This window comes from Dipodomys ordii, unplaced genomic scaffold (genome assembly GCF_000151885.1).
Source record: "Dipodomys ordii isolate 6190 unplaced genomic scaffold, Dord_2.0 Scaffold6, whole genome shotgun sequence".
Lineage (NCBI taxonomy): Eukaryota > Metazoa > Chordata > Mammalia > Rodentia > Heteromyidae > Dipodomys > Dipodomys ordii.
The window spans coordinates 7310384-7322638 of record NW_012267222.1 but is presented as its reverse complement, the minus strand read 5'-3'; the positions used below and the strand labels follow the sequence as shown (position 1 = coordinate 7322638).

Here is a 12255-nt window from a genome sequence, read left to right as displayed (position 1 = left end):
GCCCGCCGCGGCCACCTTCAGGTTCACGGCCGGCAGCTCCATCCCAACCCCGGCGGAGGGAACCTGCGCCACGGCCGCGGGGGATCCTGGGCTCCGAACTCGGGGAACAAACTTGACAGGCCCCGCCCCTCCCGTGACGTCTCCTCCAATCCCGGCTCGGCCCCGGACCATGTGAGGCGCCGCGCGCGCGGCCACGTGACCGCCGCCACCAGTTGCTAGGAGACGGCGTCCTGCAGCACGCGCCTTCTAGGAAGCTCCTTTCCCCGCCCCTGAATTCCCGTCCCGGCCGCGCCCCGAGATGGCCCCGCCCCGAGATGACCACGCCCCTAGGTGGCCCCGCCCCGCCCAGGCCCTTATTTGCGAGCGTCGCCCTGGACGCAAGCAATGCCCTCCCTACCTGGTTACTCTCTCCGGTGAGCCGGTGGGACCGCCGTGGGATCACCCGCAGCCCCATGGGCAACAGCTGGGGTCTGTCCCGCCGTCCTCTCTTCCCGGTGGACTTAACGTTAGTGACAGTCCTGCCTCACAGGTGCTAGTGAGCGTAGATGAGCTAATCCATGTCGTCCAAGAGCATAAGTAAGTCGGGAAGCCGTGGCTCACGCCTGCACTCCTAGCTACACAGGAGCCTGAGGTGTGGAGATCGTGAGTTTGGAAGCCGCCGCAGAGACTCTTATCTTCAAGTAATCAGCAGAAAGAAAGGAAGGCTCACCTTGGTGGCTCACACCCGTGGTGGGAGCAGGGGAGGCGGAGGCAGGATTGTGAATTGGAGGCCTGTCAGAGTTGGCTATAAACTGACATTTGTTTACTCAATAAGGAACTATTCCAGAATAGAATTGAAGGGACAGAGCGAGGGCTCAATTCCAAACAAGACCATGGGAGGGTTTATAGCCAAGACACCCAGGGAAAAGGGATTCCTCCCAAATTTAGCAGATTTCTTACTAAACTTAGTTATGTAGGCTGAGCAAGGACAAGGAGACAGAAGGCCAAGATCATAGCTGAGAAGAGGACTTCGCAGTGCTTGAATTCCAGCCACTCCAGAGGCTGAAATAGGAGGCAGAACAAGCAAAAGAATCCCTTGAAACCAGGACTTTAAAGACGGCCTGCGCAACACAGGAAGACCTTGTCTCAAAAGGGCACCAGTGGCTCACGCCTGTCATCCTAGCTACTCAGGAGGCTGAGATCTGAGGATCTCAGTTCAAAGCCAGCCCAGCGGGAAAGTGTGATACTCTTTTTGTTGTTGTTGTTCATGGGGCTTGAACTCTGGGCCTGGGCGCTGTCCCTCAGCTCTTCAGCTCAAGGTGAGCGCTCTACCACTTGAGCTACAGTGCCACTTCTTGTGGTTTATTGGAGATAGTCTCACAGTCTTTCCTGCCCGGGCTGGCTTTGAACCACAATCCTCAGATCTCAGCCTCCTGAGTAGCTAGGATTATAGGCATGAGCCACCAGCCCCCAGCTTCTGTGACACCTTATCCCTACCAAACCACCAGAAAACCGGAAGTGGTGCTGTGGCTCAAGTGGTAGAGCACTAGCCTTGAGCTAAAGAGCTGAGCGATGGCACACAGACCCAGAGTTCAAGCCCTGTGACCTGGGGGGGTGGGGGATGGGGAGGGAGGAGCAGGGGGAGCACTTCACCTCATCTTGGTCCTATGGAAAAGGCAGAAAAGGACATTGCCTGTGTTCCAATGGATTCCAGGAAACCAGGCGGAAAGACAATATTGCCTAAAAAGAAGAACCCCCCAGCCTCTCCTAGTTTTCATTCTGTGGCATTCCCTTCAAACATCCTCACAGCACCAGTCCTTTATTCCATGTGCATTGGTGTGCATGTGAACATATGCCTGCCACATGTGTGTGAGTTCCTTGTGTCTGAATGCACATTTGTACACATGCATGGCATGTGTGCATGTCTATGTAGTATGTAAATTCATGTGAGCACATGGGCACACATGTGCATGCTGGTATTATATATATTGTATGAATAGCTATGCATATGTATGTGTGTGCATGCTAGTGTGTATAGTTGTGTAGATACATGTGTTTGATATGCATTGAAATGTGTCTTTGAATGTGTGTATGAATACATGTGTATGAATACGTGTGTGTGAGTTGATGTGTGTGTATAGACACATATACCTGTGTGAATAGCCATGCATAATCGTGTGTTGCATGTGTGCACCTGTGTTTGATTGTACATGTAAGTGTGAGATATCTGTGCACATGTGCGCATCCTTGTGTATGTACGTGTGTGTGTACTCATTCTCTTGACTCAAAGCCCCTTGTTCAGGCTGCGTTCTCCAGCCTCTGGGCCAGGCTGGGCTCCCAGCAGACCTGTGGTTTCTGGAGACATGATTCTCCCCTGCCGGCCAGGGCCTGGCCTGGTTTGCACACTACAGATAGTGACAGCTCGCCTTTGTCAGACCTCCCATCTTTCCACATGGATGGTGCTAGAATTTCAAAGGAGACACCTGAAGGCTCTATCTGGCCCAACAGAAGCTCGGGTGCGCACACAGGCCGCTTGTGACCCGGCCCCGCAGTCCCCAAGGTGCCCACGGCCTTCCCCTGTGCTTATCTGGGTGTTTGCTTTCATTCCCATGGCTTTCAAGTCTGACTGGGGCAGCTCCGGGCCTCTTCACCGGCTTGCAGGGGTGTAACTGAGCCTCAGCCTGTCCCCAAGCAGCCCAGATAAGAGAAGAATGAGGAAGGTCCCAACAGAAAGTCCTGCAGTAAGCACTCTACCACTGAGCCACCTTCCCAGCCCTGGCTTTTTCTGTCTATGTGGTACTGAGGAATCAAACCCAGGGCTTCATGTATGCTAGGCAAGTACTCTACCATTAAGCCACCTTGCCAGCCCCTAGAAGGGAGGAACTTTCTATCAACTTTCTAATCATCTAATCATCTTGGACTAATGATGCAATGAATTCAGAAGTGAGCAGAGGGCTGGGAAGGTGGCTCAGTGGTAAGAGTGCTTGCCTTGCATGCATGAGGCCCTGGGTTCGATTCCTCAGCACCACATAAGTAGAAAAAGCCGGAAGTGGCGCTGTGGCTCAAGTGGTAGAGCACTAGCCTTGAGCTGAAAAGCTCAGGGACAGTGCTCAGGCCCAGAGTCCAAGCCCCACAACTGACAAGAAAACAAAAAACCCAGAAGTTGAGCAGAGTTAACGCAGGTCACAAAACAGGAAGAAAAGAAGGAGGGAATCGTGCAGCACCTTGTGCCAGGCCCTCGGGAGTTGGGGAGAGAAGCTCAGTGGACAGCCTTCATCCCAGGGTATGTCTGTCCCTTAGTGGCTGAGGGGTTTCTGGTTTGAAATTGGTCACCTGGTGCTGCATCCAGCACTGCAGAGTGATCAGGAAGCTAGAAAGGGACGGTGCCCTGTGAGAAAGAAAGAAAAGCACAAAGGCCATCTCAACATCAACACAGGGAGCCAGGGGACACTCTTCCTTGAAGGACAAAGCCCCTGGTTTATCTCCCACACAGTTGTTTTTTGTTGGTGGTGGTGGCAGTGGTCCTGGGGCTTAAACTCCGGGCCTGGGCACTATCCCTGAGCTCTTTTGCTCAAGGCTATATCACTCTATCACTTTGAGCCATAGCAACACTTCTGATTGTTCTGGTGGTTAATCGGTGGTAAGAGTCTCATGGACTTTCCTGCCTAGACTGGCTTTGAACCACAATCCTCAGATCTCAGCCTCCTGAGTAGCCAGGATTACAGGCGTGAGCCACCAGGGCCCGGCTAGGCAGTTATTAATCAGTATGACCTAGTAGGAAAGGCAGTGAACTTTGTACATAACTAGCAATAAGTGAAAAAGTTTTCTCACAGGAAGCAGACATCATTTTGGTAGAAAAGTAACCCCAGGCTGAACATAAGGTCTTAAGCTGACCTGGTGAGTAAACTAGCTGCTTTCTTATCCTGGTTTAGGAGAAGGGTCAGGAACAGGGGCCGGGCACTGTTCTGTGCATGCCTGAGTGACCCTTGCCACTCAGGTATCCCTGGTGCTTATAGCCTAGCTTAGGAGATCAGCGGTCCCCAACAGCCTAGACATGTGACCCAACTTGCCAACTATCCCATTTTGGTGATTTTATCCATGCCTGAGGACAATGGCTTTACAATCAAAGGGTGTGGGAACATGGTGTCTTTTCTTTGAGGCTTTTTTTTTTTTGTGGTCCCAGATACATAAAACAAGCCAGGCATTTTGTATCTTGCAACTCCATTACTTATCTGGGACACTGTATCTCATTTAGAATCTAGGAGGGAGGGAGGGAGGATGGAATGCAGGACTGGGCATTCTTGAACCAGTTGATTGGATTCCTTACTGGTCCAGTGATTGTTTAGCCTCAGCTTCTAGACCCAGCTAATTATTTTGTTGTTGTTTTTGTGGAGTTTGAACTCTGGGCTTGGGCATGGTCCCTGAGCTCTTTTGCTCAAGGCTAGTGCTCTACCACTAGAGCCACAGCACCACTTTTGGTTTTCTGGTTGTTAATTGGAGATGAGTCTCAGGGACATTCATGCCTGGGTTGGCTTTGAACAGCAATCCTCAGATCTGAGTAGCTAGGATTACAGGCGTGAGCCATTGGCTCCTGGCTATTATTACTATTATTCTGATCCGTTTTCTAATTTCTTTGCTTTATGTCAGTCATGGGGTTTGGACTCGGGGCCTGGGCATTGTCCCTGAGCCTCTTTTGCTCAAGGCTAGCACTCTCCCACTTGAGCCACAGTGCCACTTCAGATATTTTCTGTGTATGTGGCACTAAGGAATCGAACCCAGGGCTTCATACATGCTAGGCAACCACTGTACCACTAAACCACATTGTGTGTGTGTGTGTGTGTGTGTGTGTGTGTGTGTGTGAGTCATGGGTCTTGAACTCTGGGCCTGTGTACTGTTCCTGAGCTCTTCAGCTCAAGGCAAGTGCTCTACCACTTGAGCCACAGTGCCACTTCTGGTTTTCTGGTTGTTAATTGGAGATGAGTCTCAGGGACATTCCTGCCTGGATTGGCTTTGAACCTCAATCCTCAGACCTCAACCTCCTGAGTAGCTAGGGTTACAGGCATGAGCCCCTGGCGCCTGGCCACATTTTTGACTTCTTTTCTTTTCTTGTCTGTCATGGGCTTGAACTTGGGACCTGGGCGCTGCCCCTAAGCTATTTTGGTCAAAGCCAAACACTCTACCACTTGAGCCACAGCACCAGTTCTAGTTTTCTGGTGGTTAATTAGACACAAGAGTCTCACAGACTTTCCTGCCTGGGCTGGCTTCAAACCAGGATTCTCAGATCTCATGCTCCTAAATAGCTAGGATTACAGGCGTGCAGCACCTGGCCCATTTCTAATTTCCCTGTCACCTCACCCTTACCATCCTGCCTTAGGGTCACGGCTATATAATCAGGATTGGGAGTCAGATAGATGGAGCCTTTGGCACTGCCACCAACTGGCCTGGACACCTTAGACTTGTGGCCTTCACTGCTTTGTGTTTTAGTCTTCTTCCTTTTCACAAAAGGTTCTATGGAGGTGACTATGGCTTATCTTTAATTGCAGGAAAGGCCAGGAGACTCCTATCTCTAACTAATCACCAAGAAGCCTGTAGAGGTGTGTCTCAAGTGGTAGAGCACCACCCTTGGGTGAAAAAGCCAAAGGAGAGCAGGAGGCCCTGAATTCCAGCTCTTAAACAAAAGAGGATCTAACATCTTCCAGTTACCCAAGAGAAGGGGTGTCTCCTGTAGTAAGTTGTGGCTGAAGATGGGTGTGCATGAATGCACCCTTCTCCATGCTGTACTCAAGTCTGTTCCAGGCTCTGGTCCAAGGCCAAGGTCAAGGACACACAGACAGTTCAGGCCCACACTGTGCAGAGCTGCCTCTGCCAGTCCCCAGGAGGGAAGGATCCCAGGCTCCGGAGCTGGGCCCTTGGGCCATGAAGGCCCACAGAGGTGAGACACCTCAGCCTCTGCTGTCACCTAAAGCTCCACCTGGCCAATGGAGAAAGGAGGCCAGAGCTCCATCACTGGCCAGAGGCAACCCTGCCCCAGGAGGTTAAGGGTTTTGGAGAAGAGCAGTGGAAGACCTTAAAGAGCCAAAACAGAGAAGAAATCCATTCTTGTTGTTTTTTTGTTTGTTGGGTCCAGTCGTGGGGCCTGGACTCTGGGCCTGGGCACTGTCCCTCAGCTCTTTAGCTCAAGGCTAGCGCTCTACCACTTGAGCCACAGCGCCACTTCTGGCTTTTTTCTTTTTGCTTATGTGGTGCTGAGGAATCGAACCCAGGACCTCATGCATGCAAGGCAAGCGCTCTACCACTGAGCCACCTTCCCAGCCCAAGAAATCCATTCTTAAGTCCACATGTAGCTTTGATCTTGCCTGAGTTTCTGGCCTACCAGCTGCTGTACAGTTTCATCCAGGTTCACCAGCGCTGTGGCCATGTGAGCCAATTCCTCAAAACAACCCTTTTAGTCCTCTCTCTAAATGTGTACTCAGACATACATATGCATAGAGAGAGATGTTAAGATACTACTATATGCAAGATATTAAGATAGATAAATACTGTATTGGTTCTGGCTTTTTGTTGTTGTTATTTTGGTGCTGGTCCTAGGACTTGAACTCAGGGCTTTTCCATTCAAGGCTGGTGCTATACCACTTGAGCCACACCTCTACTTTTTTGCTAGTTCATTGGAGATGATAATCTCATGGTCCTTTCTGCCAGGTCTGGCTTTGAACCACCCACCCTCAGATCTCCTGAGTAGCTAGGATTACAGGCATCAGTCACCGGCACCCTGATTCTGTTTCTTTGGCGAACTGTGAGTGACTGTCCCTGAGGGCCTGGCCCCTGAGCGACCAGCTTCCCTCCTGCCCCCTAACCTGAGGCTGTAACCAGGCTGTGGGCCCAGAGAGCTGGCATTCCTGCGTTCTTTTATCTTGACCTTTGACCTCAGCTCCATTCTGGCTTGGGTTCACCTCCCAGAACAGGAAGAGTTTGTGCCGCTCAGTGTGTCCTTCTCAGACCACTGACTCGGGGGTTGGCCCCTGGGATGGGCAAACCACAGCCCCGGGCCCAGATCCAGCCCACACCACTCACTGCGGGAGGGAGGGGTAGCCTGAGACACCCATGGGAACGGAACTTCTTGGACCGTTCTTCAGAACCATCTGCAGCGATTGCTTCACCTGGGGCCTGAGCAGGAAAGTTTGAGGGAGCCCTGCTCAGCCCTGAGTTACCCAACAGGCGAAGCCCCGAGGCCCAGAGATCCTCAGAGCCCTGGGTGGCTCTCCGCGTTTTAGGAAATGCTGTGTCCTGTCCAGGCTGGGCAGTGAGATGTCTGTGGGGACACCAGGCCCTGGTTGGGGGGAGGGGACGCGGGGGCAAGCCTGGGTCTAGCCTTGGCTACGCCAGGATACGATGCCAGCAGGGGGCCAGAACATACCCGGCTCTGACACCCGGGTCTCGGAGGGCGCGGGCAGCACTGTGGGGCGGTGCTGGCAGGGTCTGTGGCTGAGATAAGAGATGTCCTTCCTGTGCCAAACTCTGCCACTGCCGGGCAGTTCACACGCTGTTCCAAGATGGCATTTGAGCCTGCCCACACCTGGCCTGAGCACTGAACTGCTTCCTTCTCCTCTCCCCCCCGCCCCCTCAAAACTGGCATCTAATGTGTGGGTGAATGCACGCACGCACGTGTGTGTGTGTACGCGTGCATATGCACACACGCGTGCCAGTACTGGGGCTTAGATTCAGAGCTTGGGTCTTAGCTTTTTCCACTCAAGGCTGGCTCTCTGCCACTTGAGCCTACAGCTCCTCTTCCGAATTTTTTTGGTTCATCGGAGATCAGAGTCTGGCTGGCTTTGAACCTTGATCCTCAGATCTAAGCCTCTTGAAGTGGCTAGGATGACAGTTATGAGCCACTCACTCCCAGGGATATCTGATTGTCTCTGTGCTTGGCTACTCCTAGGGTGAAGTTTCTGGAAGGCTTCCAGTAGTGACCAGCTTCATAATCTCTCAGTGACCCCAACCCCCAAATGGAGAGTGAGGTGAAGACATGACCCCCTCCCCACCAACCCCCAGGGGTCAGGCTGGAGGACCATCAAGGGGTCCAGGCCAGGGAGAGGGCGGAACTGGGTCGCTTTGCCTGCAGCCCAGTTCAGAGCAGATGTCAATCAAACCTGTGGAGAGAATGAACCGGAAGTGCAATGGGAAGACCCTGACAAGGCAGACCGACCATCCCACTGGGAGGGAGGGAGGGAGGGGGAGTGGAGAGCAGGAAGCAGGGCTACGAACCATCTCTTTATTTACAGCTTGGGAGATCACATGCAGCGTGACCTTGTGGGACTACAAGGCATGGCACCTCTGGGTGCCCACACCTTAAAGACACCTCCCCTCCCCTTGAAACTTCCTAAAAGTCAGAGCACCCTAGGGCCAAGAGCGGCAGGCAGGCCTGGTGTGCCAGTGTAAATATACCAGTGGTTGCCAGCCCAGGGGGCGGGGCCTCTGAGCCTGCAAATGTGTCATCCAGTGGAAGGGGCCCAGAAACGACCTCCCATTGGCCAACACGTGTCTGAACACAACCGTCCCGAACCACCCAAACGTCCTCCCCGGCAGGCATTTCCGTTTTCCCCTGTGACCCATGACCTCAAGGCTTTCTCATCCTGAGAATGATCTGGAGAATGAACTGGCCCGGGGCCAGGTGGCTGGGTCTACTCCTGGTATTTGTGAGTTAGCAGTGTGGAGTGGGCCCCCAGATTCTGTCATTCTACCAGGCCCCCAGATAATGCTCCAGGTCCTGGAGACGGTGAGAGGAGTGAGGACCAACTCTGGGTCCTGGGCTGGGTGACCTCTTGTTTTTGCACTCCAAAAGGCACTTCCTGTCACCTAGACGCAGATGTTACGCGGCCACCCCTGCCCCTTCCTCCCTAGCACACCTGGGGGTGTGAATGTCGAGAGGTGCAGAGATGGCCCCAGTCCAGCCCCAGAAGTTCCCAAGGAGGAGCCTCTCCCCTTCTTTCCCAGCACTCCACTACCTGGCTGACGTTTCCCATGCTTTCCTGTTGCTGGAGAACAGGACTGGCTGGCGAGAACACGGCTTAGCGAAGACCCATGTGTAGCATCTTGGTGCTTTTTCTGATGACCCTCATGTCATCAGAGCCTTGGTCAGTGCCCAGCAGCTGCGGGGTCGGCTCTTGGCATCGCCAGAGCACAGCAAGGCAGTGGTGGTAGGCTTTGTGGGGCTCAGGGGAGGGCAGGCCTCAGCAGCTCTGGCCTTCCTCTTGGGCCCCTGCCCAGCTTCCTGTCCCCTGGGGAACATCTTCACACTCATGACTTTCTCCTTCAGCACCCGGGATCTGAACTATGTTATCTAATGAATGCTATCCAGGGCTGCATCTAGGAGACTCTCCCACCCAGCCCACCACAGGACCCGGGCCACCTGTCCCAAGGGAGCATCTCCCAGCCCAGGGTTCTACAGAGCACCCTTTGCAGCCTTCTTGGTGACATGAAAATACCTTTGAGCATGTGATGGATCTTTGCAGGAGAGCAGAAGAGCTGCTAAATAAATCTTCTAAATAATCAACTAGGTAATACTGGGTCTCAGTGTACTGTGTGCCCAGCATCTTAAAGGATCGTGTACTTACTGGTCCTGACATCTCTAAGAAGGAAGAGCTGTTGGCTGGACACCTGTGGCTCACGCCTATAATCCTCATGACTCAGGAGGCTGAGATCTAGAGGATCCAGATTCAAAGCCAGCTTGGGCAGAAAAGCCCCAGAAACACATATCCAATGAACCAACAAAAAGCTGAAAGTGGAACTGTGGTTCAAGTGGTAGAGCACCAGTCTTAAGGTGAAAAGCCAAGCAAGAGTGTGAGGCCCAGAGTTCAAGCCTTAGTGCCAGCGTGCACACATGCGCGCACGCATGCACACACACACACACACACACACTTTCAATAACTTTCCAAAGGGCAGCAAGGGGTGAGAGTTGGAATAGGCTGTTTGATCACTTCACAGTTTTGCTCTATGCCTGGGCGTTGCCCCTTGGCATTTTGTTCAAGGCTGGCATGGGACTGCTTGAGCCACAGCTCTACTTCCAGCTTTTGAATCATTAGCTGGAGGATCTCACAGACATTTCTGCCTGGGCTGGCTTCAAACCATAATCCTCAGATCTCAGCCTCCTAAGTAGCTAGGAGATAGGCATGAGCCACTGGCACCCAGCACCCCCCCCCGTTTATGGGCACACATTGGTGCCCATAACATTCATTTTGATGGTGTCCACAGATGCTTCAAGCGCCAGCCGACTGGAGTCACGTGACACGGTGTGGTCTATAAAGCCTAGGACATTTATTTGACCTTTTATGGGAAAAGTGTGCAGAAGCTGGAGTGGTTTATCAGCAAAAGAAATTTAAGATAGACCTAAGAAAGAACTTCCTGGCAGAGGAATGGATACAATATTTGGAGGGGGAGTGAATTCTCGACTCTGGAGTTAAAAGGAGACCCCTACTACCCCCACCCCCACACACACAGGTAAAATGGACGCAGCAAAGAACTGGGTCTGGAATTCCCACAGTCCTCTACGCCTTCCGGCTTTGTCTGGATTGTTTCCCGTAATTGATGTCCCAGGACCACAGATATCATGGCCTCCAGCCACAGCAATGCTGTGAATCACCGACAGCACATGGCTCCTCTCTCTCTGACACAAAAACCAAGGTCAGGCTCCCCTTCCAAGCAGCCGGCTCTGACCTCTCCACCTCCCCCACCCTTGCTCTGCCCCCAGACTCCCATGCCTGCTATCAAACTTGAGCAGGGAGGGAAGAACAAGCATATTTGATTTCTTCTAGATCTGCCTGTTCTCCTCGGTGTCTGACCCTTGGTCCTGACTGATCTAAAGCAGTAAACAGCCCTGGCATCCCACGGGCCTGGCTGTGGGAGAGAGGGGGGTGAGAGACCTGGATGAACCCAGGTTTCCTGGTCCAGACAGCTGGCCAAGAGGGAGAAGCAAGGTGGGGTTGTAGCTCTCCCAGGTGGCCCTCGGATCTGCTGGGATGGAGACAGACATTCTGGGTGGGCTTCTCGGGTCTGGCTTAGGTGCCCCCCCCACTTCCCAGTTTGTGTGTGGGGGAGAGCTCTGCTGAAACATGGAATGGAATCTAGGATGGCCCCTGAGGGGGCTGCGAATCACCGAAGTGGTGTGCAAAGTGTGTGTGTGTGTGTGGGTGCATCTCCATGCTTGCATCAGACTGTGGGGGTCAAAGGCCTCAGGACAGGACAAGGGGGAGTGTGGATCCCAGAGCTGGAGCAGCAGAGCCACGAGTCAGAAAGAACATTACTGTTTCCCAATCACGTCATGTCTCAGAATACTAACTGCCAGAGAGCAGAGACGCATCGGCCCCCACAGCACTCCTTAAGTGGTGTAAGTGGTGCTTAATGTAATGAATTTGAGGAGAAATGTCCTGGGGTGGAACCCTGGGTCTTGGGTGTGCCACACAAGTGCTTGCTTTGTGTTTAAAGATGACACATTTGACAGCTGCTGCGGCTCAGGCCTGTCATCCTCGCTACTCTGGAGACTGAGATCTAAGGATCGTAGTTCAGAGCCAGCCTAGGCAGGAAAGTCTTTGAACTCTTACCTCCAATGAATCACCCCCAAAAAGCCAGAGTGGAGCTGTGTGTGGCACAAGTGGCAGAGCACTAGCCTTGAGCACAAAAGCTCAGGGACAAACACCCGGGGCCCCGAGTTCAGGGCTCATCACACACACACACAAATACACTTATGTCCACAGAAGACTGAGAGAGCTCACACTATTCTAGCCACAGCAAAAGGAATGACGAGGGAGTGTGTCTCTGTTGCTGAAAGCTACAGGAAAACCTGGCATCAGTTCTTAGCTGTGGAGAGGCAGAATGAGGGATGGGGGGCTTGGTGGTCCATAGCCCCCCACCCCACAGCCAGGTTCCGATCTGCCCCCAGCACCCAGCCAAGGTTGCTTCTGCTTTTCAGGTCCCAAGTGACTCAACTTCATTCAGGGGACCCCAGACAATCAGGGGACTCAAGTGTGTCTCCACGTTCTGCCCTGCATCAGGGCCACCGTGCCCACTTGAAAAGGCCACCGGAGCCGGGCGCTGGTGGCTCACGCCTGTAATCCTAGCTACTCAGGAGGCTGAGATCTGAAGATCTCGGTTCAAAGCCAGCCTGGGCAGGAGAGACCCTGAGACTCCTGTCTCCAATAAACCACCAGAAAACCGGAAGTGGCGCTGTAGCTCAAGTGGTAGAGCGCTCGCCTTGAGCTGAAGAGCTGAGGGACAGCGCCCAGG

At 53.0% G+C, this 12255-nt stretch overlaps 1 protein-coding gene across 1 annotated transcript in view; it reads right to left on the bottom strand.

Annotated features, from left to right (window-relative positions):
* Agtrap (angiotensin II receptor-associated protein) overlaps nt 1–116 on the bottom strand; it is an 8162-nt gene extending 8046 nt beyond the window's left edge. Inside the window, exon 1 of the mRNA XM_013034487.1 lies at nt 16–116. Coding sequence (XP_012889941.1) covers nt 16–42 — 27 coding nt within the window. The 5' untranslated portion in view covers nt 43–116. The remainder of the gene's footprint in view (nt 1–15) is intronic.
* Between the last annotated feature and the right edge of the window lie 12139 nt (nt 117–12255).